The sequence below is a fragment of the Pongo pygmaeus genome, chromosome 1 (assembly GCF_028885625.2).
Source record: "Pongo pygmaeus isolate AG05252 chromosome 1, NHGRI_mPonPyg2-v2.0_pri, whole genome shotgun sequence".
NCBI lineage: Eukaryota > Metazoa > Chordata > Mammalia > Primates > Hominidae > Pongo > Pongo pygmaeus.
The window spans coordinates 76,091,681-76,119,430 of record NC_072373.2 but is presented as its reverse complement, the minus strand read 5'-3'; the positions used below and the strand labels follow the sequence as shown (position 1 = coordinate 76,119,430).

The following is a 27,750-nucleotide window of genomic DNA, read 5'->3' as shown; positions in this document are numbered from 1 at the left end:
GATATTTTTTTTTCTCACAGGTCTGATTGAATGATTTTTTTTAAAGCTCATGAAGTCACCAAGTAGAAGACAATAAATTGTGAATATTTTTGCCTTTAAAAAGTAAACACTGTTGAATTAAGATTACATAGCTCATGTTTCTAGCCTCTGCATTACACTGATAGCATCTTGTCTAACTTTCAGCTAAACCACTGAATTATTGTTACTTTTTTTTTTAGACAGAGTCTGGTTCTGTCACCCAGGCTGGAGTGCAGTGGCGCAGCCTTGGCTCACTGCAACCTCCACCTCTCTGGTTCGAGCAATTCTCCTGTCTCAGCTTCCCGGGTAGCTGGGACTACAGGCGCATGCTACCACGCCCAGCTAATTTTTGTATTTTTAGTAGAGACAGGGTTTCACCATATTGGTCAGGCTGGTCTCAAACTCCTGACCTCAGGTAATCCAACCGCCTCAGCCTCCCAAAGTGCTGGGATTACAGGCATGAGCCACCGTGCCCAGCCTAAACCACTGAATATTTATTGTGTGCATGGTATAGTAATAGCAGTAAGACATGGTTACAAACTATGTTTTTTAGTTTTGATAAGATGTTAGAGAAAATATTAGAAGCTTGGAGGAAAGGTAATTTTGCTCATATTATTAGGGCCCTTTTTCTCCTCATCTCTCAGATATGGTGTGATAACAATGCAGAGGAGGCTGTTAAGCAGATATAGGCATGTGTCACTAATTGACAGTATATTCTGAGAAATGCTAGACCATTTTGTCATTGTGCAAATATCGAATGTACTTACCCAAATTTAGATGGTATAACCTACTGCACACCTAGTTCATATGATATATCCTGTTCCTCCTAGGGTACAAACCTGTATAGCATGTTACTGTACTGAATACTGTAGGCAGTTATAAAGTAAGTATTTGTGTATCTAAACATAAATTACTAAATATAGTAAATATTTGTGTATCTAAACATAGAAACGATAGTGTAAAAATATTGTATTATAATCTTATGGAAGCACGGTTACATATGTGGTCCATCATTGACCAAAATGTTATGTGGCACATAACTGTAAATTCAGTAATGAGTCAGACATTACAACTTAATGGGGGCATAAGACAGACTAACAAATACACACAAAAAAACCGTAAGACTCTACAGTATAAACTTCAGTAATAGTGTTGTGGGACTAGGATTGCTTAAAAGGCAATGGAATAATGAAATCAGTGTCCACTTAAGGAAAGTGTTGTCAAGATTTTCTTTCTTTCTTTCTTTCTTTTTTTTTTTTTTTTTGAGACAGGATCTCGCTTTGTCGCCCAGGCTAGAATGCAGTGGTATGACCATGGCTCACTGCAGCCTTGCCCACCCTGGCTCAAGCAGTCCTCTCACCTCAGCTCCTGAGTAGCTGGGACCACAGGCATGTGCCACCACACCCAGTTAATTTTTTTGTTTTTTGTAGACACAGGGTTTCACTGTGTTGCCCAGGCTGATCTCGAATTCCTGAGCTCAATGGTGGCTCACGCCTGTAATCCCACCACTTGGAAGACCAAGGTGCAGTCCTCCCACCTTGGTCTCCCAAGGAGTGGGACTACAGATGTGAGCCACCACATCCAGCCTCAAGGATATTTTAAATGCAGTTTTTAAATAAGTTAGGAAGGGATAATTTATTCCATTTATAGATGAGATAGGGATAAGAATTAGAATTCTGTAAGAATATTTACCTTCTTGAAGCAAAAGGTACAGACAGGCTATAATGAAATAAGAGATAAGTAAGATTGTGGGAGAGTATATTAAAGGTAATATATATGCCTTAATGGATATGAAAGTTTAATATGGTAAGTCTACTCACCAGTTTTTTTCCCCTACTACAGAGAACTAAAACAGGGCAAGGACTTACAGTAAGAATGAATATTGACAGATTTGAAGAACTTCCTGATTATGGGGGTGATTAAACTGGAACACACTAATAAAGTTACTCTTTTACTTAAAAACATTCTGTAGCTTTTTCTGTGACATGAAGGTTAATATACTTGGCCTAATTTTTCAAGTGATTTACAGTCTTTTTAACCCAACTTTTCCCACCACTCATCAGCATTCACTGTCTCAGACAGATAAGACTCTCCCTGTGTCAGAACCACATTAAACTATTTCTCTTTCTGCATCTAAAGTCTGAATGCCTCATTTCTTTTCAGGTGTCTGGGTTCAGCCAAGGCCCAGCTCCTAGTTTTATCTGTCCTAACTGCTCCAGTCCTCTTTGATTTTTCCTTTTTAGGCTACTATTATAGCATGGTACAATACAATTTTTCCTGATTCTCTAGACTCAGTATATGTTGTTCCTTTTTTATTTGCATTAGTTTTGTGTCTCCTATTAAACTGAAATCTCCTTGAGAGTAGAGACCACATTTTCTTTCCTCTTTTTGTTTTTGTCTTTTGACAGTTTTAGTACCAATAAGTCTTTGCTTATTCATTGTATTTTCCCAGGGAAAGGAGAAGGGAAGGAAGGGGAAAGAGTCAGCCTGTGTTACAGAATGATTAGAAAATGGGCGAGGAAGTACCCAGTACAGCAAAATCAACCATCAAATAAACACACCCCAGTGATGGGGTCACCAATGCCCAAAGAGGCTCTGTCTCCTGCAGTTCAGGAATGAGGGGAAGGGACCAGGAAAAGAACAGACAGGTACAGACTTTCCTACCCTCCCTTCCACCTCATAAATTCAAGATTTCACATAGAGCTTTAGTTTCTAGTGGTAAACATTAAGTTACATTTGTTCATGTCCTATTAAGCAATCTTGTGGCTACTTTGACATAAATTTCTTACACCTGTATAAAAGTTCTTGAGTGACTTGGATATAAATTCAACCTTTAGGCCGGGCGCAGTGGCTCATGCCTATAATCCCAGCACTTTGGGAGGCTGAGACGGGCGGATCGCTTGGCGTCAGGAGTGAGGTTCAAGACGAGCCTGGCTAACATAGTGAAACCCCTTCTCTGGTAAAAATACAAAAACATTAGCCAGGCATGGTGGCGGGTGCCTGTAATCCCAGATACTTGGGAGGCTGAGACAGGAGAATCGTTTGAACCCGGGAGGCGGAGGTTGCAGTGAGCCGAGACCGTGCCCTTGCCCTCCAGCCTGGGCAAGAAGAACAAAACTCCATCTCAAAAAAAAAAAAAAAAAATCAGCATTTATTCTCTTTCTTGGCTTCCTGACCCCACTTTCTACATGGAAAGCCCCCAGTTGCTTCTGTCTACTTTAGGATTAAAGATGAGATAGGTTTAATCCATCCAGAATCCAGCAGTGTCTTAAGGGTTTAGCATGAATCACATCAAGAAAAATGGTCTTGACTCAGGAGATTGGAAACAAGGGATGGGGGGTTCCTAGCTTCTTCAGGATTTTTGCATCAATCATTTCAGAGTTGTGGAGTTGCCCTAAAAATTAAATATGTATATGCGTGGGTGTGTACATTTTCTTTTCGGGGTCAATGGAAAAGAGGGAGAAGGGTAGGAGACAAATTTTTAGGACAGAAGATCTGGCCCAATAGGTAATAGGGAAAGGAGAAAACTAAAGAAAGGATGGTTCGAGATCCCCACTTTTAAGAAGAGGGCTCCACAGTCTAATGTTTCAGATTTTTTGCCGGGTACAGAACCTTCTGTCAAAGATGCTTTGGCTATTTTTCTCTCAATACAAAAAGAAGTTTGTAAACAAACCCCAAAAGAACACAGAGAAGTAATTTGCAACTATCAGCTGGGCGAGGTGGCTCACACTTGTAATCCCAGCACTTTGGGAGGCCCAGATATATGGATCACCTGAGATCACGAGTGCGAGACCAGCCTGGCCAACATGGTGAAACCCCATCTCTACTAAAAATAAAACATTAGCCGGGCATGGTGGTGGGCGCCTGTAATCTGAGCTACTCGGGAGGCTGCGACAGGAGAATCACTTGAACCTGGGAGGCAGAGGTTGCAATGAGCTGAGATGATGCCACTGCACTCCAGCCTGGGTGACAAAGCGAGACTGTCTCAAAAAAGAACATGGAGAAAGACCAGCACATTATATTTACACAAACTAGGCCACCTAGCAATCGCCAACTCAGTGAAGTCTTACAAAGCCCAGACAAATACAGTAACCAGGTGTGGGGGAAAGCATTTAGGGGAAATAAGAACACAGGATTAGACACACACTACCCAAGTTCGTTTTATTGCATTTGAGAGACCACGTTTTCTTATCTTCTTTGTATCTCTGACGTTATCTTCTTAGTGCCTGATTAATAGTTGTTGTTCTATCTCTAAGTAATTCTAAGTAACTAAGTTTACTCAGTAGTTGCCCAATAAATAGGCACCTACTAAATAGGGAGTTATTTAGTTACTTGTAAAATCCTTAATTTGGGAGATCTTTCAAAAACATTAATACACCAAACCAGATGACTTTTTAAGGCCCTTCAGTTAACTTTGGGTCTGTGGTTAGTAACTGAAAATTAGAATGGTAGAAGGCTTTGAAGTCCATGTCAAGAATCTAGACTGACTTTTTTTTAGAAAATATGGAAACCTTTCATTTATATGGAGTTTTCATATAAATTATATGGAATCATTCATTAAGAAATAGCTATTGAAGCAGGCACTGACCAAATTCCTAGATATTTGGCAGTGCAGAATGTCCCTGTGCTTACAACAGAGTTTACAATCTAATAGGTAATTGCCAAGTGAGAGGAATGAAATAATCCACCTCTTGACAACAGAGAGAACCATGAGGTAGCCATTTTTGCCTTTCCTTCTTTTTAACGTTTAAAACGATAAAACTAGAAAAAGTATATTGCTGCCATTGACAAGGACCCAATCTACATTTTGTGGTGTTTGTTCTTCTATTGCAATTTCATTGCAGTAATTTTTTGGATGAGACTGATCATAATGTGTGATGTTTGTGCTTACAGTTATATTGCTGCCATTGACAAGGACCCAATCTACATTTTGTGGTGTTTGTTCTTCTATTGCAATTTCACTGCAGTAATTTTCTGGATGAGACTGATCATAATGTGTGATGTTTGTGCTTACAGTTTATCACTGATTACTAAAATGCATTTACTTTCTGCATGTGGACAATACTGGTATGATATTACCTTCCTTAGAGTTGGGGGGATTTCTTTTTTTTTCTTTTTTTTTTATTATGCTTTAAGTTCTAGGGTACATGTGTACAGCGTGCAGGTTTGTTACATATGTATACATGTGCCATGTTGGTGTGCTGCACCCATTAACTCGTCATTTACATTAGGTATATCTCCTAATGCTATCCCTCCCCACTCCTCCCGCCCCACAACAGGCCCCGGTGTGTGATGTTCCCCACCCTGTGTCCAAGTGTTCTCATTGTTCAATTCCCACCTATGAGTCAGAACATGCGGTGTTTGGTTTTCTGTCCTTGTGATAGTTTGCTCAGAATGATGGTTTCCAGCTTCATCCATGTCCCTACAAAGAACATGAACTCATCCTTTTTTATGGCTGCATAGTATTCCATGGTGTCTATGTGCCACATTTTCTTAATCCAGTCTATCATTGTGGACATTTGGATTGGTTCCAAGTCTTTGCTATTGTGAATAGTGCCGCAATAAACATAACGTGTGCATGTGTCTTTATAGCAGCATGATTTATAATCCTTTGGGTATATACCCAGTAATGGGATTGCTGAGTCAAATGGTATTTCTAGTTCTAGATCCTTGAGGAATTGCCACACTGTCTTCCACAATGGTTGAACTAGTTTACAGTTCCACCAACAGTGTAAGAGTATTCCTATTTCTCTACATCCTCTCCAGCACCTGTTGTTTCCTGACTTTTTAATGATAGCCATTCTAACTGTTGTGAGATGGTATCTCATTGTGGTTTTGATTTGCATTTCTCTGATGGCCAGTGATGATGAGCATTTTTTCATGTGTATGTTGGCTTCATAAATGTCTTCTTTTGAGAAGTGTCTGTTCGGCCGGGCGTGGTGGCTCACACCTGTAATCCCAGCACTTTGGGAGGCCGAGGCGGGCGGATCACAAGGTCAGGAGATCAAGACCATTCTGGCTAACATGGTGAAACCGTGTCTCTACTAAAAACACAAAATATTAGCCGGGCGTGGTGGCAAGCGCCTGTAGTCCCAGCTACTCGGGAGGCTGAGGCAGGAGAATGGCGTGAACCCGGGAGGCAGAGCTTGCAGTGAGCTGACATCACACCACTGCACTCCAGCCTGGGTGACAGAGCAAGATTCCGTCTCAAAAAAAAAAAAGAGAGAAGTGTCTGTTCATATCTTTGCCCACTTTTTGCTGGGGTTGTTTGATTTTTTCTTGTAAATTTGTTTAAGTTCTTTGTAGATTCTGGATATTAGCCCTTTGTCAGATGGGTAGATTGTAAAAATTTTCTCCCATTCTGTAGGTTGCCTATTCACTCTGATGGTAGTTTCTTTCTTTTTTTTTTTTTGAGACAGAGTCTGGCTCTGTCGCCCAGGCTGGAGTGCAGTGGCGCAATCTCTGCTCACTGCAAGCTCTGCCTCCCAGGTTCACGCCATTCTCCTGCCTCAGCCTCCCAAGTAGCTGGGACTACAGGCGCCTGCCACCACGCCCAGCTAGTTTTTGTATTTTTAGTAGAGGCAGGGTTTCACCATATTAGCCAGGATGGTCTTGATCTGCTGACCTCATGATTCGCCCACCTCGGCTTCCCAAAGTGCTAGGATTACAGGCATGAGCCACTGCGCCTGGCCCTGATGGTAGTTTCTTTTGCTGTGCAGAAGCCCTTTAGTTTAATTAGATCCTGTTTGTCTATTTTGGCTTTTGTTGCCGTTGCTTTTTGTGTTTTAGTCATGAAGTCCTTGCTGATGCCTATGTCCTGAATGGTATTGCCTAGGTTTTCTTCTAGGGTTTTTATGGTTTTAGGTCTAACATTTAAGTCTTTAATCCATCTTGAATTAATTTTTGTATAAGGTGTAAGGAAGGGATCCAGTTTCAGCTTTCTACATATGGCTAGCCAGTTTTCCCAGCACCATTTGTTAAATAGGAAATCCTTTCAGAGTTAGAGAGATTTCTTAGGGTATTGTTACCCTCAAGATTATAAATAATATGAATTAGTAATGTTTAATAATAGCTAACATTTATTCAGCACTTTAGTGTATTAACTCATTCAATGCTCAAAGCAACTAGCGAGGGAAATGCTATTACTATATTCACTTTACAGGTGAGGAAACTGAGGAATAGAAGTGTTAACTAACTTGCTCCAAGTCACACAATAAATAGAACACAGGTTCCAGCATCTTTAATTGCTATGTAATATTATGCATTTATTGCATAATATTTTAGGACCGTTGAAGGTCCTAAAAGTTACCATTGTATTTAGAAAAAAGAGTACTGTTGGCTGGGCATGGTGGCTCAAGCCTGTAATCCCAGCACTTTGGGAGGCAAAGGCAGGCAGATCACCTGAGGTCGGAAGTTCGAGATCAGCCTGACCAACACAGAGAAACGCCGTCTCTACTAGAAATACAAAAAATTAGCCGGGCATGGTGGTGCATTCTGTAATTCCAGCTACTCGGGAGGCTGAGGCAGGAGAATTTCTTGAACCTGGGAGGCAGAGGTTGCAATGAGCTGAGATCGCATCATTGCACTCCAGCCTGGGCAAAAAGAGTGAAACTCCGTCTCAAAAAAAAGAAAAAAGAGTACTGTTGTCATGTTCAGTTCTCATGAGAATCCTCTAAAGCTGGCAAATCATATAATAACCTTTGTACCTTATGGATGAGAAGACAGCCTTAGAGAAGTTATTCTGTTTTGTCCTTGGTCACCCAAGACCTTTAGTGGGATGATTCCTCATTCTTTATGTGAACTCAGTTTTTATTATCCAGGGAAATGAAGCAGAAAGAAATATTAATATAAAACAAATAAAATAATCTTAAAACCTCAGTCTTAGTATTCAACCCTTGACTTTACATACTGCTTCCCAAATCTGTTGAGAACTGCCTCTATTGGAAAGGCTGAATAGCACCATCAGCATAGGAAGGGACAAAACACATTTTTAGAAATTAAAAGGGCACAAGATCTTCTATAGTGTCTATCTTAGGGGAAAAAGTACAGGCACAAGATTAATTGTTAACTAGATGAATCTTGCTCCAGTTACTCCAGAGTCAACTTTGATATTTTCTTCTCTTTGCATTGGTACTTTATCCTTTGTTAAACGTATAATTCCCTCCTGCATATTTAAAAAGGTTTTTATTCCTCTAATATAATGACTTCAGAAGTCAGTCATCATTAACTCAGGGTAAAAAAATAATTTCTGATTGATTTTTTTAATATAGAATTTTGAACAAAAAGCATTTCTAAATCCAAAGATTTTTTTTTTTTTGAGGTGGGGTCTGGCTTTGTCACCCAGCCTGGAGTGCAGTGGCCTGATTACAGCTCACTGCAGCCTTGGCTTCCCAGGCTCAAGCGATCCTCACACCTCAGCCTTCCCAAGGAGCTGGGACTACATGTGCGCACCACCACACCGAGCTAATTTTTTATTGTTATTTTTTGTACAGGTGGGGTCTTGCTATATTGCCCAGGCTGGTCTCAAACTCCTAGGCTCAAGTTATTCTCCCACCTCAGCCTCCCAAAGAGCTGGGATTATAGGCATGAGCCACCACATCTGGGCTTAAATCCAAGATTTTTAAGTAATTTATTGAAAGGAATATGTTCACAGTGCCTCCCAGTTTTCAGATAAAAGAAACCCATGCCCTTAGACAATTTACTCTGGAGTCAGTTAAACTTTAGTAGTCTTTAGAGTGAAAATAATATGTTCATATGATACTGAAATATTTAGATAAAAAGGAATACTGTCACCTACAAATTATATACATTTTTATAAAGCTAGTTACTGCTAGATTAAAATGTGGTATTAATGATAATGTCACAATTTATAATATGTTGCCATTATATATTCTATACTATCTGATATAGTAAATGGTAGCCATTAGCCACTTGTCACATGTGTCTATTTAAATTTAAATTGTAATTAATTGAAAGCACTTAAAATTGTAAAAATTACTCAGTTGTATTAGCCATATTACAAATACTCAATAGCAACAGGTGGCTAGTGGCTACTGTGATGAATGGGGTAGAGCATTTTCATCATCATTGATAGTTCTGGCTGGTTGTCGTGGCTTACACGTGTAATCCTGGCACTTTGGGATTGCTTGAGTCCAGGAATTCAGAACCAGCCTGGGCAACATGGCAAAGCCCCATCTCTGCAAAAAGTACAAAAATTATCTGGGCGTGGTGGTGCGAGCTGGTGGTCCCAGCTACTCAGGAGGCTGAGATGGGAGGATCATCTGATCCTGAGGAGGTCTAGGCTGTAGTGAGCCGTGATCACACCACTGCACTCCAGCCTGAGTGAGAGACCCTGTCTCAAAACAAAAACAAAAACAGATAGTTCTGTTAGACCAGCACTGCCTAAGTATTTGATTGTCTAGAATATAATTGTAAGATTAGGATCCAGGGTATAGTATAAGTGGGCTCAGTTTCTCCTCACATTATTGTAAAATAGTACATTCAGCAGGGGTTTAATAAGCATCCAGTTTGTCAGCCAGAAAGTAACTTTACTGTGTTGTTCTTTTATAGTAATGGAATAGAGTAGTTTCAATTTTTAAAAAATTATTATGGTAATATCTTTACTTTTTGGTAATGATTTTCTGTTTGATTCACAACTAAAAGGTACATATATCTTAGTAACAAGTAAAAATAGATTTGATTGCTTTTAATGTGTATGCTTAATAATATTTGTTCTTTCTTGGTTATTTTCCTTACCTGGTACAGGTAGAAGAGTCAGCAATGATGGGAGTAAGTGGCTATGTGGAATATCTCCGAGAGCAGGAAGTATCTGAGCGGTGGTTCCGGTACAACCCTCGTCTCACCTGCATCTATTGCGCCAAATCTTTCAACCAGAAGGGAAGCCTGGACCGCCACATGCGCCTACACATGGGGATCACACCATTCGTCTGCCGCATGTGTGGCAAGAAGTATACCCGGAAAGATCAGCTGGAGTATCATATCCGCAAGCACACAGGCAACAAGCCCTTTCACTGTCATGTCTGTGGCAAAAGTTTCCCCTTCCAGGCCATCTTGAATCAGCACTTTCGCAAAAACCACCCTGGCTGTATACCCCTGGAGGGGCCTCACAGCATCTCCCCTGAAACAACTGTCACATCTCGAGGACAAGCTGAGGAAGAGTCACCTTCACAGGAAGAGACAGTTGCTCCTGGGGAAGCTGCCCAGGGCTCTGTGTCCACCACTGGGCCAGACTGAAACATCCAGGGGGAGGGGGCTGACCCTCTTCCCCTTTGAGCCATAAGCAGCCAGCATCAGAGCCATAGGCTGATACTTAGATTCACAAAATGCCACATCACTAGGCCAGAAGATGCTCCCAAGATGTTGCCAAACTGGAGGATCAGCAACATACACAAAAGCACTAAAGGCTCCTCCCTTCTTATTGCCCGCCTCACACTTTGGAAAATAATCAAGCAAATCAACTTTCTAATTCAGGGATCAACAGCCTTGGTTTGTTAACTTTATAAGAAAAAAGGTTTTTTAACAAAACGATGATGATAAATGGTCATTTATCTATCAGTCATGTTTGAACACTGTACTTTGGTCCATATCATCTTGGTGGCTATAATTGCCCAGATCTAAAAAATGCAGCAGGAGCCTCAACCATCCGAAGCAGCCAACCACAAGAGAGGAGGTAGTCATGATGGTGATGAGGAGGAGAAATTTCTCCTCTTCCTTCCCTGCCATAAGATGCATTTTTGTGTTTCAAGAAAAAACAAATGAATACTGGTGGTTCTTATTTTGAAAGGTTAGACTTTATCTTTCCCCTGACTAGGCATCTAATACTTTGCCTGGTTATTTCATATAATCAGCCATCTTGAAGCAGTATTCTAGTGGACAGCATCACCTGAAGCACTTGGCAACTGGGAGTGAAATGAGCAGCAAAGTGTATGCAATAGGTACTGCTACATTTGGGGGCTTGAGTGTTGTGTTGAGGAAGAGGAGAGCAGGGAGGGAAGTGTTTTTATGTTTTGCAAATATCAAACAGCACAGAGCCGTTCTGCAACTTCCTGACTGGTATTTGTAAACCATAGTGCTACACATCCTTGGGTAATGGCTCTAGTTCAGGTGAATTAATGTGTTAGGCTGACTACCAAAGTTTCATCCAGTCTCTTTGGCTCCTATTTTCACGTTCAGCAATATTGTACATCAAAAATGTCACTTTCCAGTGAAATGAGCCTGGATTGTATTTTTAAATCCACAGGTCTCCATATTTGGTAACTTTTATATGAAGTTTTAAACATGTTTTTTCTGCAGTATTGTGGTTGAAGAAATTCAACACCATGGTTCTTACTGCAACCACAATTTCATTTCCTGATACATATGTAATAGTTTATATTTTCAGGCATATAGAAGAACCTCACTTAAAAACTATGTCTCGGGTCTGCAAACCTAGTTATTCATAAACCAACCATCAGCAAATAGCTGGTGACTCCAAGAGCTTTGCTTTTTAATAATATACTACAGGGCACTTATCAGAAAACATCATGCAGAATAATGTTGCAATAAATGATCAAAGGATCAATTTTGATCAGGTTTGGTTACTTAGTCATTCCTAAGATTTTTAAAACTTCAAGGGACCCTTTTAGTAATTCTGGGTATTTCTAAGATTCTTAATCCAGCACTGAGAGAAAGAACTTACCAAACATGTAGAGCTTTAGATACCCTGTCTTTCATGCAGTGAGAGAAGGAGGAATATTAAGGGATGCGGGCAAATAGATGCTTATAACTTACAGTGCAAGTTGAAAAATCTCTAGTTTCTCTTGACGGAGCACTAGTTGTTGGGGTTCTTTTAAGTATTTAAGTATGTAATGGTTTAAGAAATTGTTTCAGTGCAGAGGCATAGATGACTGTAAAAGAGACTCGGCAGAGGGGCAGGTTGTACCTGCACTGGTGAACCATCTGTGAGAATGTTAGTCATGTGCTCCTTTCCTGAGATTGCTTTGTGCTATGTGAAAAGGTGGGTAGAAAAGAAAGAAATTTCTTTGAGATAACAAATTAGAATGCAAAGGGTAGATCTTAAGCAATCTGAGAATTGTACATGTACATAAAGCTGCACCCTCTCACAAGAGAAAGTTTATTTTATCTTCTGAAAAAGCATAAAAATGCATCCTTTATGGGAAGATAATGATGCTACCATTTAATAAGAGCCTACCTTTAAAGGCAGCATTGAAACTGTATTTTGTCTTTAGAAGACATAGACTGGTGCATCCTCTGCTTTAGTTAGGCAACAGCATGATAAGGAAAAAACTGTCTTCTAAGGCCGTCTTTAGGGACTGGCTATGCTCTGTGGCATAGAAAAGGTAAAGTTGAATTAGACAAAAATCCTTAGGGAAACAACTGGTAATAACGTTTTCAGTGGACAGATTTTGCCATTACTAAATAGGCAGTGAGGTGAGAAGTAGATTATGCTGCTTTGGATGGAGCTTTTAAGCCTACCAAAAAACTTTAAGTCCATCCTACTTTTGAGAAATAGTATGCTAGAAAGTTCTTTTTTTCTTTTTCTTCTTTCTTGTATTTTTTAGAGACTGTGTCTTGCTCTTGTCACCCAAACCAGAGTGCAGTGGTGCAATCATAGCTCACTGTAATCTTGAACTCCTAGGCTCAAGTGATTCACCTGCCTCAGCCTCCAGGTAGCTAGGACTATAGGCATGCACCACCATGTCTAGCTAATTTTTAAATTTTTTTGTAGAGACGGTGTCTCTACAAAATTTGCCTAGGTTGGTCTTGAACTCCTGGCCTCAAGTAATCCTACCACCTTGACCTCCCAAAGTGCTAGGATTACAGGCGTGAGCCAGTGAACTTGGCCTGGAGAAAGAATTCTGTTGCTTTGTTAGTTTCTTAGATTATATGTGAGAAAATGGAGCTTTTTAAACTATTACCAAATTTTAAAAGTGAAGTGCAGTAATTTCTGTAAAGAGAAACTTTGCAGCATTTGTCAATTCTCCATCCAGGGTTAGCAACAAACAAATGAGGTAGGGACTATCTCATTCATGTGGAAATGCTATGAATGTTTGGTGGTTTCTTTTCATTCACTTTAAATAGCTTTTTCCTATATTGATACTGTGAATAGGGTGCTTCCTGGTCATCTAGGACCACTTTAGCACAATGATGTTTGCTGGTTCTCTCAATTGGCCTAGCCAGAGCCACAAAATTCATGAAAATTTAAGGCAGGCTAGCTTTTAAACAAATTAAAACTTCTGAAAACAATTTCAGTCTTTTCGTTAGAAGAGATATCGTTATTCTAAATAACTGTCCAAGACTCTTACCCACGTACACTGTGAGATTGTCCTAGTTCTTAGCTAACAACACGTTGGTCATAGGAGTTACTGATGTTCTATCTACATTAATGAACACCTATTAGTGTATGCACAGAGGATACCTCTTAAGGATGTACTAAATGGACTTTGGTTGATGCTGAAAATTAATTACCAAATCTTAACTTGCACGTGTTACCTTGTGAAGGGAACTGCATTAGCAATGAGAGCTACATCATCATGAAGTACTTTAATGCCATGAAATTGCAAACACTGGGACTGTTTTCATTTATTGAGTGGCACTTAGTAGCAAAGGAGCTATCCAGTATTCTCAGCGAAGAAGAGAGATGGAAGTATATTAATCTATTTTCATACTAAGATGTTCCTTTATTCTCTCTGAACTCTAATACCAGTATAAAATATAGCATTGGCATGAACAGTTAATGCTGTACTTAGGCAGAAAGGCTCCTTCTAATGACTTGTTCTCTCTTTACTCAGAACCGTATTTACCTCTGAACCAAGTTGCATTTTATTTTATCCAAGTTGCAAACTACCCCATGCCATTTTTATTATAATAGAGGGTTAAATCTAATCTCAAATACATAAAGGTAAATTAGTTCATAGAGGATAAAGTTTGGGAATGAAGAGAGCAGTTAAGGAAAATTTTATTTTTTGTCATTTTTTAAATGTTTCCAGTTCCCTCTACATCAGTGAAACAGGGTTTTCCAAAGATGATTTGAAGATAGAAAAAACTTTTTCCCCCCAGCTTCACAGTTGACATCTGGCATTGGTTGGAATTGGTCTGGTGGCAGAGTGAAATAGGGAACTTCATTTTTTTCTTTTTTTTCTTAAAGGCAGGGTCTTAACTATGTTGCCCAGGCTAGTCTCAAACTCCTGGGCTCAAGTGGTCCTCCTTCCTCAGCCTCCTGAGGAGCTGGGACTACAGGCGTGTGATCACACCTGGCTGTAAATGTCATTCTTAATAGCTGAATAATCTTTGGTCAAGAAGTAACTTTTCCAGAGTTTTAGCTGTTACTTGACATTAATTGTGTTTCTTTTAACTGGTGAAAACTGTATTTATTTTGTTTGGCTACACTACCTAACTTAAATGAAAGCAATGGATAATAGAAAGGAAACTGAACAAAGACAAAAGTCTTCTTCATCATAGTGAAAGGCACTTAATCAGGAAGAAGTTGGAATCCTGGAAGTTTTTCTTTTTTTCAGGTACAAGAGGCATGATTTTTTTTCTCTTCCTAAAATGTTCTTCCCCTTATCTGTGTACTTATTAGTTCAAGGAATAACAAATGAGTCTTAACTGAACTTAGTCTTTGGAAATTGAGCTCTTTATTTAGGTTATATGTGAAAGAGTTTAAAATATTGAAATACTTTGTTGCTAAGCAGATTTAGAAAAGGAACAAGCAATTGTCGGGCAAATCCCTAGGTTTGAGAAGATGTCCTCAGCAAAATATACCCTTAGGACTTACGGAATTAGATCAGGGTTCAGCAAACAGTAGTTTCTAGGCCAAATGCTGAGGCTACTTGCTTGTGTAAAGAAAATTATAATGGAATAGGGCCGCACTTACTTGTTTAGGTATTGTTTATGCCTTCTTCCTACTATAATGGCAAAGTTGATTACTTGTGACAAAGATCACATGGCTGCAAAGCTTGAAAATATTTACTGTCTGGTACTTATTAGAAAAAAATTGCCAACTCCAAGAAGGAATTACCTCCTAAAGTTGTTATTCATGACATTTTGCCTTTATAATAGTTTGGTTGAAGTTTTAAATTCCTGTTGTCACATATACATGTTTTCTTGAAAGAGTTTGCCAACTTTTTTCTAGATCCTCTTCTCATAACTTTTTGTGCTCCTTCATGATTCCCATTGCTTTAAAAGCATTTAGAATTGGCCTATTGTTTGTCCTTGCCTTAATGGTGCAGGTATTTTAAAGTTTAGTTGTAAGTAAGTTTTGACATTCCTCTGAGTTAACTTGAACTGGTTTGCATAATGGTGACAAGAATGAATTTTTTCCCAACTGGATTAAAAACTAATTTCATTATGAAGAAGTATTTTGATTCATATCCAAAGTACTGTTTTTCTAGATTAGAACCCCTACCTTTTCCCTTTACAATGTATCTTAATTTTAACTTCTTTAAACTTACTCTGTTCCATGTAGAGCAGTAAAAAGCCAAGTTTTTCTTCCTTTTTTCCTGGATGTTTTGAAACATAATGAAACATCTGAGGATTTCAAATTCTTTTTAGACCTATCTTCCCATTTCTGTTATTGTCTATAATTCTTCTAAATACATATTGGACCATTACATGTTTGCTTTGTGAATGTTCATTCTTAGTGTTCAGATAGCGTACTTATACTCAATGTGGGAAAAATGGGAAATGTTAGGGGGTTAATAAACAGAAATCCTTGCAGGAAGCCGGGTGTGACAGCAGACACCTATAATCCCAGCTACTTGGGAGACTGAGTTGAGAGGCCCACTTGAGGCCAGTAATTCAAGGACCAGCCTGGGCAACATAGACCTTATCTCTAAAACAAAAAAAAAAAAAATCCTTGCAAGAGGAGAGAATAATTGCTTCCCATTTGGAAATGATATAGGGACTTTTGAATTAGATCTATCTTGACAAAGTTTTCTAGGCCATGCTGATACAGTATAGGGAGTTTGATTCTGTTGTGAGCTCTGTCAACATAGACAAAGTTCAGGTGAGTAACTAGCTTTCTATAATAGGGACTCTCTTCACTAGGTATTTTAAAGTTGCTGCTTTCTAATTGGATATTAGGAAGTTTTATATGATATACCCTCTGAGTAATAGATAATCCTCATCTATAAAGTTCCAGAATATTTGCCTAGGTTAGATCTCCCCTGGCTTAGAGCAGTTATACCTATAGTAACAGTAGGTTTTTGAGATTTTGGAGTATTACTTTTCTGATTAACCTAGGATTCTGATTAACGTGGAATGTGGGACTTGTGAAAGAAATTGGATTTTGTTAGCCCAATGAATCACCTGCATCCCACTCTATTTGAGATCTTGGTAATAGATGTCAATTTAAATATGCATCTATTGAAAGCAATGGAGTTTTCCAAGCATTATGACTTCCTTGATAATTTTCAGTCTTATCTTTTTTCTTATTTTCTAGTCTCTTTCCCTGTCTTTAGTCTTATTCCTCTTAAATGTGCTTTTCCCAGGGCCAGTCTTTTTACTCTCTAAGCAAGCAGGCTTTTTTGTTCAGGATAAGCCAGAGTTAGATATTATGAATACGTTGAAACATCTGAATATGTTATATTCCAAAGTATGTAATTATTGATAGTAGTATCAAAACCTGAAAGATATTGGTGCAGATTATTCAGTTTTGCTGTGTAGGCAGACTGTCTTTCTCCTCAACTGTGACACACAGCAGTGACTTGAGAAGGCAAATATTACTTGAAACCCCCATTATCTTTATAGAGGGTACGTATATAAATAAATTTCTTACCTGACATTTTTACCGTTATCAATATATCAGTAGCTCACATCTTAACATAGAAGAAGCCCATTAGCTCAAATACTGGAAGCTTCAAACAAGAAAATAAATTACAAAAGCAAAGCAGTTAATGAAAAAAACTTGTCTATTGCCTGCATCTTTCATGTCTACTCAATAGGTCCTGTTGAGGAGGCTAGAATACACCATCCAGTTAAGAAAGGGGTTGTTTTGTTTTGTTTAAGACAGAGTCTTGGTCTGTCTTCCAGGCTGGAGTGCAGTGGCTCAATCTTGGCTCACTGCAATCTCCACCTCCTTGGTTCAAGCAATTCTCATGCCTCAGCCTCCCGAATAGCTGAGATTACAGGCGTGTGCCACCATGCCCAGCTAATTTTTGTATTTTTAGTAGAGATGGGGTTTTACCATGTTGGCCAGGCTGGTCTTGAACTCCTGGCCTCAATTGATCCTCCCGCCTCGGCCTCCCAAAGTGCTGGACTTAGAGGCATGAACCACTGCACCCAGCCCCAGTTAAGAGAGTTTTATATTCAGCATCTCATATGGCCTACACCATGATTTAATATACTGTGAATCTTAGGATTTCAGTTAATCCATAATGCCAGGAGTTAAGGTATTTCATGGGAACATGTTTCCTCTTCTATGAAATCACCTGTCTGCAGTGATAGGTAATGTATAAGAGAATCTGTTTCATTAAGTAAATATTAAGTACTTTTTGATGCCAGACAACATGCTTGGGATTTGTATAATAAAACTGGTTTTAGACATAGTTTAGACATGATGTGTCTTCCTATACTTGAGAGTCCTAAGCCCACTTGGTTGGCGTCTGGGATGTATTGCTTTTGAAAAGCCTGCACTTTTTACTGTAGAGATAAAAGATCAAAAACGGGACAGAATTAGCTTTATTAAGTGCTTTATCGTCATAACTGTGGTTAATACAATAATACTATGAGGTAATAACAGTAATGTTAAAAATAACTAACTTTTTTTGAATGCTTACTATGTGCCAGGCACAGTTCTATGTGCTTCACATTGATTAACTCATCTAATCCTTATGACAATCCCATGAGGGTAGATAACATCCTCATTTTAGATGGGAAGAAACAGACACAGCTGACTCAGGCTAACACTAGAGTTGCCTCTAGTAGGTGTAATTATATCATATTTTATAGATGAGGAAACTGATGAACCCAAGGTTACATAACTGGTAAATTACAGAGCCAGTATTTACCATTCTTGATTCCAAAGCCCAGGCTATCTGCATGATGTCATATTGACTCCATTTACTTATCAAGAGTTGAAGTTGACTGGAATATACAGTAGCCAGGAACAGTACTGCTTTTTGTGAATGTGTAATTCAAGAGTGAGTGATTAGAAGGTTCTTCAAAAGCTGATGCAGTTGATCTCTGAGCAGAGTTGAATAGTGAATATTTTTGGTGGATATTGCCCACTGATTCAAAGGAGTCATCCGTGTGGTTAGGTCTAATAATGAGTGAGGTACTATCAAGGCAAAAATTGAAAGATAGAGTTCCAGTTACTTATTGCTGTGTAACAAACTTAATTAAAATTAAGTAATTTTGATTACTTAAAATCAACCACTTCCTATATCATGATTTTGTGAATCAGAAAATCCAGGAAGGGCTTATCTGGGCAATTCTGCTCCCTGTGACAATGACTCAGGTCACCTGGTGGTACGCAGCAGACGGTTAGACAAGTCTGAAAGGAGTGTCCAAGATGATCTTACTTACATACCTGACACTTTGGTGGGGAGACTAGAAGGATGGACTCAGCAGGGCTCCTCTTTCTTTCCATGAAGTTTAAGGACTCTCCATGTGTTCTCTTCATCAAGGTAGTCAGACTTACTACAAGGACAGCTAAGGCCTCTCAAAGGCTGGGCAGAAGAATCTAGTCAACTTAAAGGCCAGGCCTAGAATATCATATAACCACCACTGTACTCTTGGTCAAAGAACTTAATGGTAAGATGACAGCAAGAATGAGGGGGGAAAAAAGAACTCAATGGTCAGCCCAAATTTAAGGAGAGAAGAAATGCCCTACCACTTTATGGAAGGCATGTCCAGGACTTGGGGCTATTTTTAATGTGTTAATTTTTTTTTGTTTTGTTTTGTTTTTTGTCTTGACTCTTTGGTGTTTATTCGTCAGTTGTTTGTGCTGTAGAAACCATTTATTATGTCTACCATGGGTCACTAAAGGAGCTGGAAGGAGAATGAGACAAATATTTGGAGCATACTTCATTTGCTGCCCACTCCCTCCAAGTTTCATTTATCTTATAGCAAAATTTTCATCTTGTACTGTGTTCCAAGTTGTGAACATTTGCCTGTTTTTGCTCTGAAGCCACGGTAACTACATGCGGAGCTAGAAATACTCTAGAGGGAGTAAAAAGCTTCTTTTTTGTTTGTTTGTTTTTTGTTTTAGGACAGAGTTTCACTCTGTCACCCAGGCTGGAGTGCAGTAGTGCAATCACAGCTCACTGCAGCCTCAACCTCCTGGACTCAAGCAATCCTCCCACCTCATCCTCCCAAGTAGCTGGGACTCCAGACGTGTGCCACTACACCTGGCTAATTTTTGTGTATTTTTAGACACGTGATCTCACCATGTTGCCTGGGCTGGTCTTGAACTCCTGGACTCAAGAGATCCACCTTCCTCGGCCTCCTGAAGTGCTGGGATTACAGGCATGAGCCAATATGCCTGGCCCCAAAAGCTTACTATTAAATAATTTGATTTATTGGCGATATCAGTTGTATTTTAAGTTTACAAATAGGTGAATACTCTTGTGGTATGGAAACATTGCATGGCTACTGAATCTCTTTCAACAGGAGTTTCTATTGGGTGGCTACATGGATCATATTCTTGAGATAGTGAAAAGTTTTACCTACTTATCTTAATCCCATCTCTACCTCTACACCTCCTCCAGCATGATTTTGTGCTAGAAGATGAATCAGTTCCTTTCATTCTTGTTACCTTTCATACAGGAAAATTCATCGCCCAATTTTATATGTTGTTAATCTTTTAAAATTAGCAGTTGTTACCAGCCTCTCTCATTTAAAATAACAGATCATTGAAGTTTTTTGATTTTTGGTTAGATGTGTCAGATTTAGGATGCCTTATTTAAACTCGTGCTGTCTTACTAGACTCTTCCTGCTCTGAGAAGAAATATGGACAGAGAATGAATTTCACTGTCCATATTGATGAACCCCAAATCAATACACTTGTTAAGAAAGGTTTGAGATTATCCAGTCCATGTGCAGTGAATTCTTGGAGCATTAGCTGTGTGGGCTTCCTACTGATCATCTGCAGTTATCACAGTAAAGAGATCTCTGTTCCTAGGTCAGGCCTTAGCAATTACAAATACAGGAAATAAAGGGGTACTCAATGCTGAAGACTTAATTTGGGGTACCTACAAAATCCTGGGAAGGGAAAAAGAAGACCTTGGCATTTGTAGTTGAATAACCAGAGATGGAATGTTTGAGGCTTTTAGGCATAAAGATTAATTAGATTTTATCATATAAAGATTAGGGCAAATTATTTTATTTTTTTCCAGTTCATTCTTAACATATTAAGGGGCAAATTTTAATGAATAAAAATTTAAAGTCCTTAAAACTTTCTTTTGGATTCACATTTCCACTCTGGTATAATCCACTCTGGTGTAGTCTGCCCTTTATGACAGAGAGAAAGCCTTTGAAAATATTGCCCCAGGGAATGAAAAATCTTATGATGATCTATGGAAATGTCTCTCATTCTCTATTATAGCACTTTGGGCCCTCCTGTAGATTCTCTGTGAATCTAAGTTTGAAATCATTTGGTGTTTGCATGAAAAATAATTCTTACTATTCATTTAAATAATTCTTAAATGTGGTCTTAAATTGCAAGAGAGAACAAAGCCAGAAAAAAGGGAATCTTGTAGATTGACCAAATATTTATTCTTTATTTTTAGCATCACAAATCTAAACCATTTCAAGCTAATACAACAACCTGAGTGAGTAGAAATTCCTTAAGGTTTAGATTTCTGCTTTTAGTCACATCTTGAAGCAGATGTTTATGACATATTTGAAGATGATCCACTGAGTTTCGTATAAAGTAATAGAATCCTAACTATAGTGGTTCTTTAAGAACCACTGAAAAAACAGAATTGCAGTGCAGGGAACAAAGCTTAAAATGTGTTTCCTCTGGAAGCCAAGATGCTAAAAAAGGGGTCACTAAAAGTGTGACTGAAGTCCGTCTCTAGAATGGCTATCAGTTAGATAGCAGAAATATTTAGAATGTATATGGCATTTCTAATATTTTTACAAAAATAATTTTAAATCATGTAACTTGAATTTTTTTTAAAAAGTCTGTTTTCTTTTTGGAAAACTGGCACAATAAAAATAACACTAATATTCCATTGTATATGCATGTGCATTGAACCCAGAGTGGGTATACTAAAGATAGTTCATGCAAATAACTTATGGGAAGTTTGGCTATTTTTTCACAAATGTATGTTTATAAATATATTTAGTCATCTACTGTGACCTTGGTAGCACAGAAGCATTTTGTTAGCTGTATCATTAATTCTAAAAATCAAATTCTTGGCATAGTAGGCTATGAGAGCTTTTTGTTACTTTGTATTTTGGCTAAGAAAATTATTTCTTGCACTTTCTATTTATAAAGATGTTATAACACAATGCACCCACTTAATGCAGCTTTTCTTTAGAGAAAAAAGATATAGGTGTAAAAGTGAAATGTATGTTTTAAAACCTGGCAAAAGGAAGGACCTCAAAAAAATAAATTTGGCTTGCCATCTACCTGAGTAGGGTTGGGGATTAATATAAAACTTAGGTTGAAAGTAGCTGTTGGGATAGGTATAATGTTGCTGTGAATTGCAATATTGCTGTGAGTTGCCAGCTGTGTGTGTGTAAGTTTATGTGTGTATGTGAGAAAAAGGTATTTCATGAAGGCATAAAAGTCAGTGTAGAATATCCTACCTCCCACTAGAGACTGAGCATATTCAAGATTGCTCTGTAGTCCCTTGGGCAGGAAGCTGGATTCCTCAGCCACTGTCTACCCCATTCTTCTCTATACTCACTTCAGCTCCTCTACCTCTGAGCACTTGGCTGAAGAAAGAGTATAGCTTTCTGTAGCAAGCAAAGGAAAGCCAGACCCAAAATACAGAGGCTGCAGTATCTGAAATTCTTATCATGTTCAGATATTAATATTTGATTTTGTTGCCCAAATGAAACAATGTCAGAACACTTGAGTTTAGTGCTTTTTTTTTTTTTTTCTCTCTCTCTCTCTCCCACAAACTTCTCCCAGTTTACTGCTTTTATCCACTGGCTTCTGTTTGGCAGGAGTAGCCAGTGGAGGTCAAGTCTGTTTTTAAAGACTAAAACACCTAACTCCTTTTAATGATGTGTAACATTTGTTTGAATCCCCAACTTCTTTTTTTTTTTTTTTTTTTTTGGGTAGAGATGGAGTCTTCCTATGTTGCCCAGTCTCGTCTTAAACGTCTAGGTTTGGTTGGATGCAGTGGCTCACACCTGTAATCCCAGCACTTTGGGAAGCTGAGGCAGGCGGATCACCTGATGTCAGGAGTTCGAGACCAGCTTGGCCAACATTGTGAAACCCTGTCTCTACTAAAAATACAAAAAATTAGCTGGGTGTGGTGGCGGCATCTGTAATCCCAGCTACTCAGGAGGCTGAGGCAAGAGAATCGTTTGAACTTGGGAGGTGGAGATTGCAGTGAGCCGAGATCACACCATTGCACTCCAGCCTGAGCAACAAGAGCGAGACTCCATCTCAAAAAAAAAAAAAAAAAAAAAAGTGTGGGCTCAAGCAATCCTACCACCTCAGCCTCCCCAAAGTGATAGGATTACAGGCGCCAGTCACCACACCTGGCCCATGATAGATTTTCAGATGACCTCTTTTACTTTTAATCTCTCCAAAGAGAGATAGTCTTGTTTTTAATGTCAATATTGTCATAATAGTCATGATGTCCTCACCTGAATGTTGTAGGTGTCAGAAAGTTGTTTCAATAGTAATATGCAACTAGGCAGACCACCTAATCTTTAAATCCACTTGTAGCACTCAATTTATTTTCTGTTTGGGGCACTAGTGCACTGAGCCAAGTCAGCTTGCCTACTTTTCTAATATTTCTTACAGCTAAGGAGGAACTGTTGGTCCTTTGATATCCTAGAATGCTTTCTACTTGTGGAAATGCTTTTCACCCTAATACACTGATTATATTGTCTAAATGTCTAAACAGGGATTCTCTGGTTAGAAGTGAAATGAGAGAGTGATCCATTTTCAGATTTTTAGAGATTGGCTCCCGTATTTTAGGTACTAGCTGATAAGTATTTAGTTTCCTGGTGACTTTGGATACAGCAAGTGGAGATATAGAGAATGTGAAATTCCAAATAATAAGACAAGCATTACTCACAAATGACAACTGATACAGTAATTTCTGCCCAAATGCAGTAAGAATCTTGTAGGGAGATGAAGTGGTAAAATTAAATTATATGAATCTTTTTACCACGACTATTTATTTTTTTTCCTACCTGTAGCATAGTTCTCTGCCTATAAGCCATGCTAATATCCTAGACCCAGGAATTAATTCCTGCTTAGGAAAATTTTTCCTTCTGGCTTATCTTTTGTTTGTGCCCAGAGTTTTGTCCTAGGCCTGTCCCCTGATCTTTTGCTATAACACATACTTAAGGTGCAGTCTTCTTACCTAAATCAGTACTTTACTATTGGTGTTGCTGCCTATTACAGCCAGTTATTTATTTAAAAAGTAGTGAAAAAATGCCTAGGTAGTTTGATTGCAGCATGTTAAATCCATAAATCTGGACGGAAGCCATGGAGTCTTACCTTTTCTCTCTCTAGCTTGGATGAACACCAGCCTTATGCTTTCTATTACAGGACTAGTTGACCCAGTTCTTCATATTGGTTGCACATTAGAATTGCATAGGACCCCCTCTAGACATTTACATTTTATTGGTCTGTTGTGCAACCTGGGCTTTAGGTGATTCTAATGTGCAGCCAAGGTTGAGAATCACTCCCTATGTAATCCCTAGTGGTCATTGGCAGGATAATCTCAATCCAGTTCTCTTTGACCTGAAAATACCTTTATTGATATTCCATGCATGGCTCTCAATTCAAAGTGTACAGTGGGTCAAGGGTTAGGTAGTAAAATGGATCATCCATTTGTCCTTAGAATAATTGTGGAGGGAGATATTGTCATCCATCCAGTTTCCTCTCTATACCAAATACAAAGTACACATAAATAAGCAAAACAAATTTTCAAAGTTCCTTCTCTAGAATCCTCTTTCCTTTGCATATGTAGTTTCAGTGGAGATTTCTCAACTAGCTGAAATGGAGCAGTTGAATATATTAAAAGAGCCCAAAGTGCTTACAGCAATTTCTATTTGTAAAATAAACAGGTGGCATTGTTAATGGAGAAAAGGAAGGATCCTGCCTGTGGTGATGGTAATATGTTTGATTATTTGTCTCTTAGCCTGTCTTCTAAGTGGGATTTCAGTGTCAGTTAACTTTCACTTTTCTTGGATTGTTTTTTTTGTGAATGAAATGAACTAGTTAAGGCTTAAGTATTTCTGAATAATATATGAAATGTGAAATGAGTCATTTTAGGATCTTTCTTCTGGGATGTCAAAGACCTAACCAAGTAACTCCCAAATGAGGTTCCAGATTCATTTTTCTCATCCCAGGTAGTAAAGGTGTTTTAATGGGTTTGTTACTTGCCCGTGGCAACCTCACAGAGGGGAGAACTGTTTTATTACCCTAAAATAGTGAGAACCACTGTTCAAACTAACTAGCTACCAAGTGACTTCTAACTCATGAAGAAAATTTGTATTTAAGAGCAAGTTCAAATGTAGCAGTCTCTCTTCTGAGAGTATTCTGGATACCACGGAAAGTTTCATTTATATATTGCATACAAGTAATTGGTAATTTGAACTTCAGTAGGTGATATGTGCAAGGAGAAAAAGTATGTCAAGGAGAAAGTTGGTTAGTGCAGAGGACTGAATTAGCATCAGTCTGTGAAATTTCATTAAAGTAGCACTAAGGCCTGGCTGTTTGCTTAGCATGTAAATGCTGCAGTGTCCGAGAAAATGCCTCCTATGCCTTAGAAAATTTGCTGAAGGCTTCCTGTTACTGGTGGAATAGAAAAGCAATAGCCTTTGAGACTCCAAAGAGAGTAGCCCCCTTAGGGTTTTCATACTGAAGAACCTTGTGGAGTACTGTGAAACATTGTTGAACTTTATGCAAATTATACTGCACTGGATTTTAAGATTTTATGGGGGGAGAGTAGAGCAGAGTGGGGAAGTAATGATAAAAGATAAATACGTAAACTTGTACTATATTTTAAGCAAGGAATGAAACAAATTCCCTAACAGGAATTCCCTGTCAGCACTGTGAAGTTTGGTCAAGTTCTGCCTAATGGGTTGGCTTGCTGATTCCTCTTAAACCTCTAGAAAATCCTTTCTAAAACAGCAAAACAAACATTAGTTTGAGTACTATTTCACCACCCTGCTCCATCCCCCTACTCTCAACAAAAGAAAAGCATTCCCAAACTATAGGCAAAAGAAATGTGTTCTCAGTCCATTAATTTTTCATCTGCTATGATTTCTGTTCACAGTTTTAGCACATCGCATTATTTTGTGATCTGATAGCAGAACATCAGGAACTAATGGCTTCCTTCCCTTTAAGAAACCTTAAAGTTAGAACTTTTTTTTTTTTTTGAGACAGGGTCTTGATCTGTCACCCAGGCTGGAGTGCAGTGGTGCAATTATAGCTCACTGCAGCCTCCACCTCCTGGACTCTATCCTCCTGCCTCAGCCTCCCAAGTAGCTGGAACTACAGGCGTGTGCCACCACGCCCAGCTAAATTTTCTATTTTCTTTTAGAGACAGAGTCTCACTATGTTGCCCAGGCTGGTCTCAAACTCCTGGGCTCAAGCGATCCTCCCACCTAAGACTCCCAAAGTTACAGGCGTGAGCCACTGTGCTTGGCCTAGAACTCTATTTTTGGCATTTCTTTCTAAATGAGTACATTGGAAGAACATTTAGGTTTCCAGGCTCCTCATAATTTCTGAATGGGACCCGCTCTGCTCTGCCTCTGAAAGGAGAAGAAAAGGCTGAGGGTTCAAAGACAGAAAAGTCAATGTAGCAGAAATTTGATTTCCTTCAGATGGACATAGTCTGAAAGAAATCTATCCAGCTGTTCTCTATGGTGCTTATATGATGGGTGACAGCTGTCCCCATCTACCTGTCCCTGGCACTGTGCCTTCACACTGGTCACTGTGAAAAGCAGATCACACTGGACTCAGAGGCCAGAATCCAGGACAAGATCCCCCTTCTCATCTTGAGCCCATCACATCTTTGTATAGCTGTTAATGTAGCATTTACTTCTCTATGGGAAACTCTTGGGTTTTTAAACCCAAGAAGAAATTGTAAAGCATTTAAACTAGTCAGAAAATAAGATTCTGATGGTAGCGATCAAATAAAGAGATCATAGGAAAATTTCACTTCCTCTCAGTTGATATTGATTGATAGCAAGGATCAACTACGCCCAGCTCTTCCCAAGTTTCTAAAGGCTACCATAATATTTGTAAACAACAAATTTATCTAATATTTTTTACAACTTGCTAATCAAGGAGGATTCATATTAAAACAGACAATCAGTTTCTAAAATGTTATCCCTAAAAGGGAATGGAATAGAGTATTTTTAGCTGTAAGAACCTACCAGTCTGTTTTTTCCCTTTGAAAAAAACTAATGTTTGAGATTTGTGTCTTTTCATCTGAAGCAGTTACTCCATTAATAGTAAAGATGCCTCGGGAAAGTCAGTGAACCAGCATAGTGCTCTTGCACCACTGAGGGTGCTAGACTGGCTTTGTGCATCTTATTTCCTAAGAATATGAGTTTTTATTATGACCTTAATTATAAATACCTATATATAGGAGTAGGATTTTCTCTCACCCAACCCTACTTTAATCATTATCACTTAAGTGTAAACCTCCACCTCCCCCTCTTTCCCTTTACTGAAAAAAAATGCACTTTAATTCCTAAGGAGAGTGGCTGTTCCTGGCCCTGAAACCAGATTACTTCAGGAGGAGAGTTAAGGAGGGAGAACTCTTACCAGACCCTGTGAAATGAACCAAATTTCTTAATGTAAACACACAAGTAATAACATCCACTTTTAAGTGGCCCCCGCTCCATGCCAAAGGGAAAAAGAACCACCAAATTGAAAAAGGGTTCTGAATACCTGTCCTGATTTTGGAAGCTTCACTGGGGAAAAACTACCTAAGATTATTTTCACAGCTACCAATTTGTCAGAAACTTTGGTGGTGTTTTGTGGGAAGCTAAGATTTTTTAAGTTAAAAATCAAGTGAAAACACAAAGACTTTAAGATATCCTGATTTGTGTCATTTCTAAGTAGCAGATGTGTTCTCCCTTCATTTGACAGGTGTTCTCAGTCTCTCCTCCTGTAAGATTCTGTCCTTCCCCTGATGACAAGCCAGTAGTTCTTGGTGGGTTGCATGTCTCCTAGAGCCCCAGGACCCCTGTCGTGCCGGGGAAGGGGGGAGGGCAGGAGGGTGGGCAGAGACTCGGGTTGGGGGAGGGAGATTCAAAGAAAGAGTGAAAATATGGGTTTATATAAACATATTTAAAGCAGTTTAGCAAAAGCTTTCTCGTTGAACAGCTTTAAGAACAATGTGAATGAAATCTTAGCAACTTGGTTAGTAATCTGAAAAGTCTATTAATGTATACTTGAAATTCTGTTTGTATGAAAATGCATTTTCCCCTTTATTTTAACACTGTGTAAAAGAACATTATGCATGTGAGTGGTTTGAGAATTAAATGGTTTAATCCTCAGATTTGAATCTGTCTTTTCTGTATATAGAAACTGATTTGTTTAAATTTTTGATA

General features: G+C 38.8%; 1 protein-coding gene across 4 annotated transcripts in view; it reads left to right on the top strand.

Moving 5' to 3' along the window:
• Positions 1–27,696, top strand: part of ZBTB37 (zinc finger and BTB domain containing 37) — a 35,796-nt gene extending 8,100 nt beyond the window's left edge. For 3 of the 4 annotated variants that reach the window (XM_054485038.2, XM_054485045.2, XM_063648503.1), the window contains one exon: positions 9,784–27,696. In XM_054485038.2, the coding sequence (XP_054341013.1) occupies positions 9,784–10,272 (489 nt within the window). In that variant the 3' untranslated portion in view covers positions 10,273–27,696. The remainder of the gene's footprint in view (positions 1–9,783) is intronic. The other variant, XM_063648505.1, reaches the window with a different exon arrangement.
• Positions 27,697–27,750: the final 54 nt, after the last annotated feature.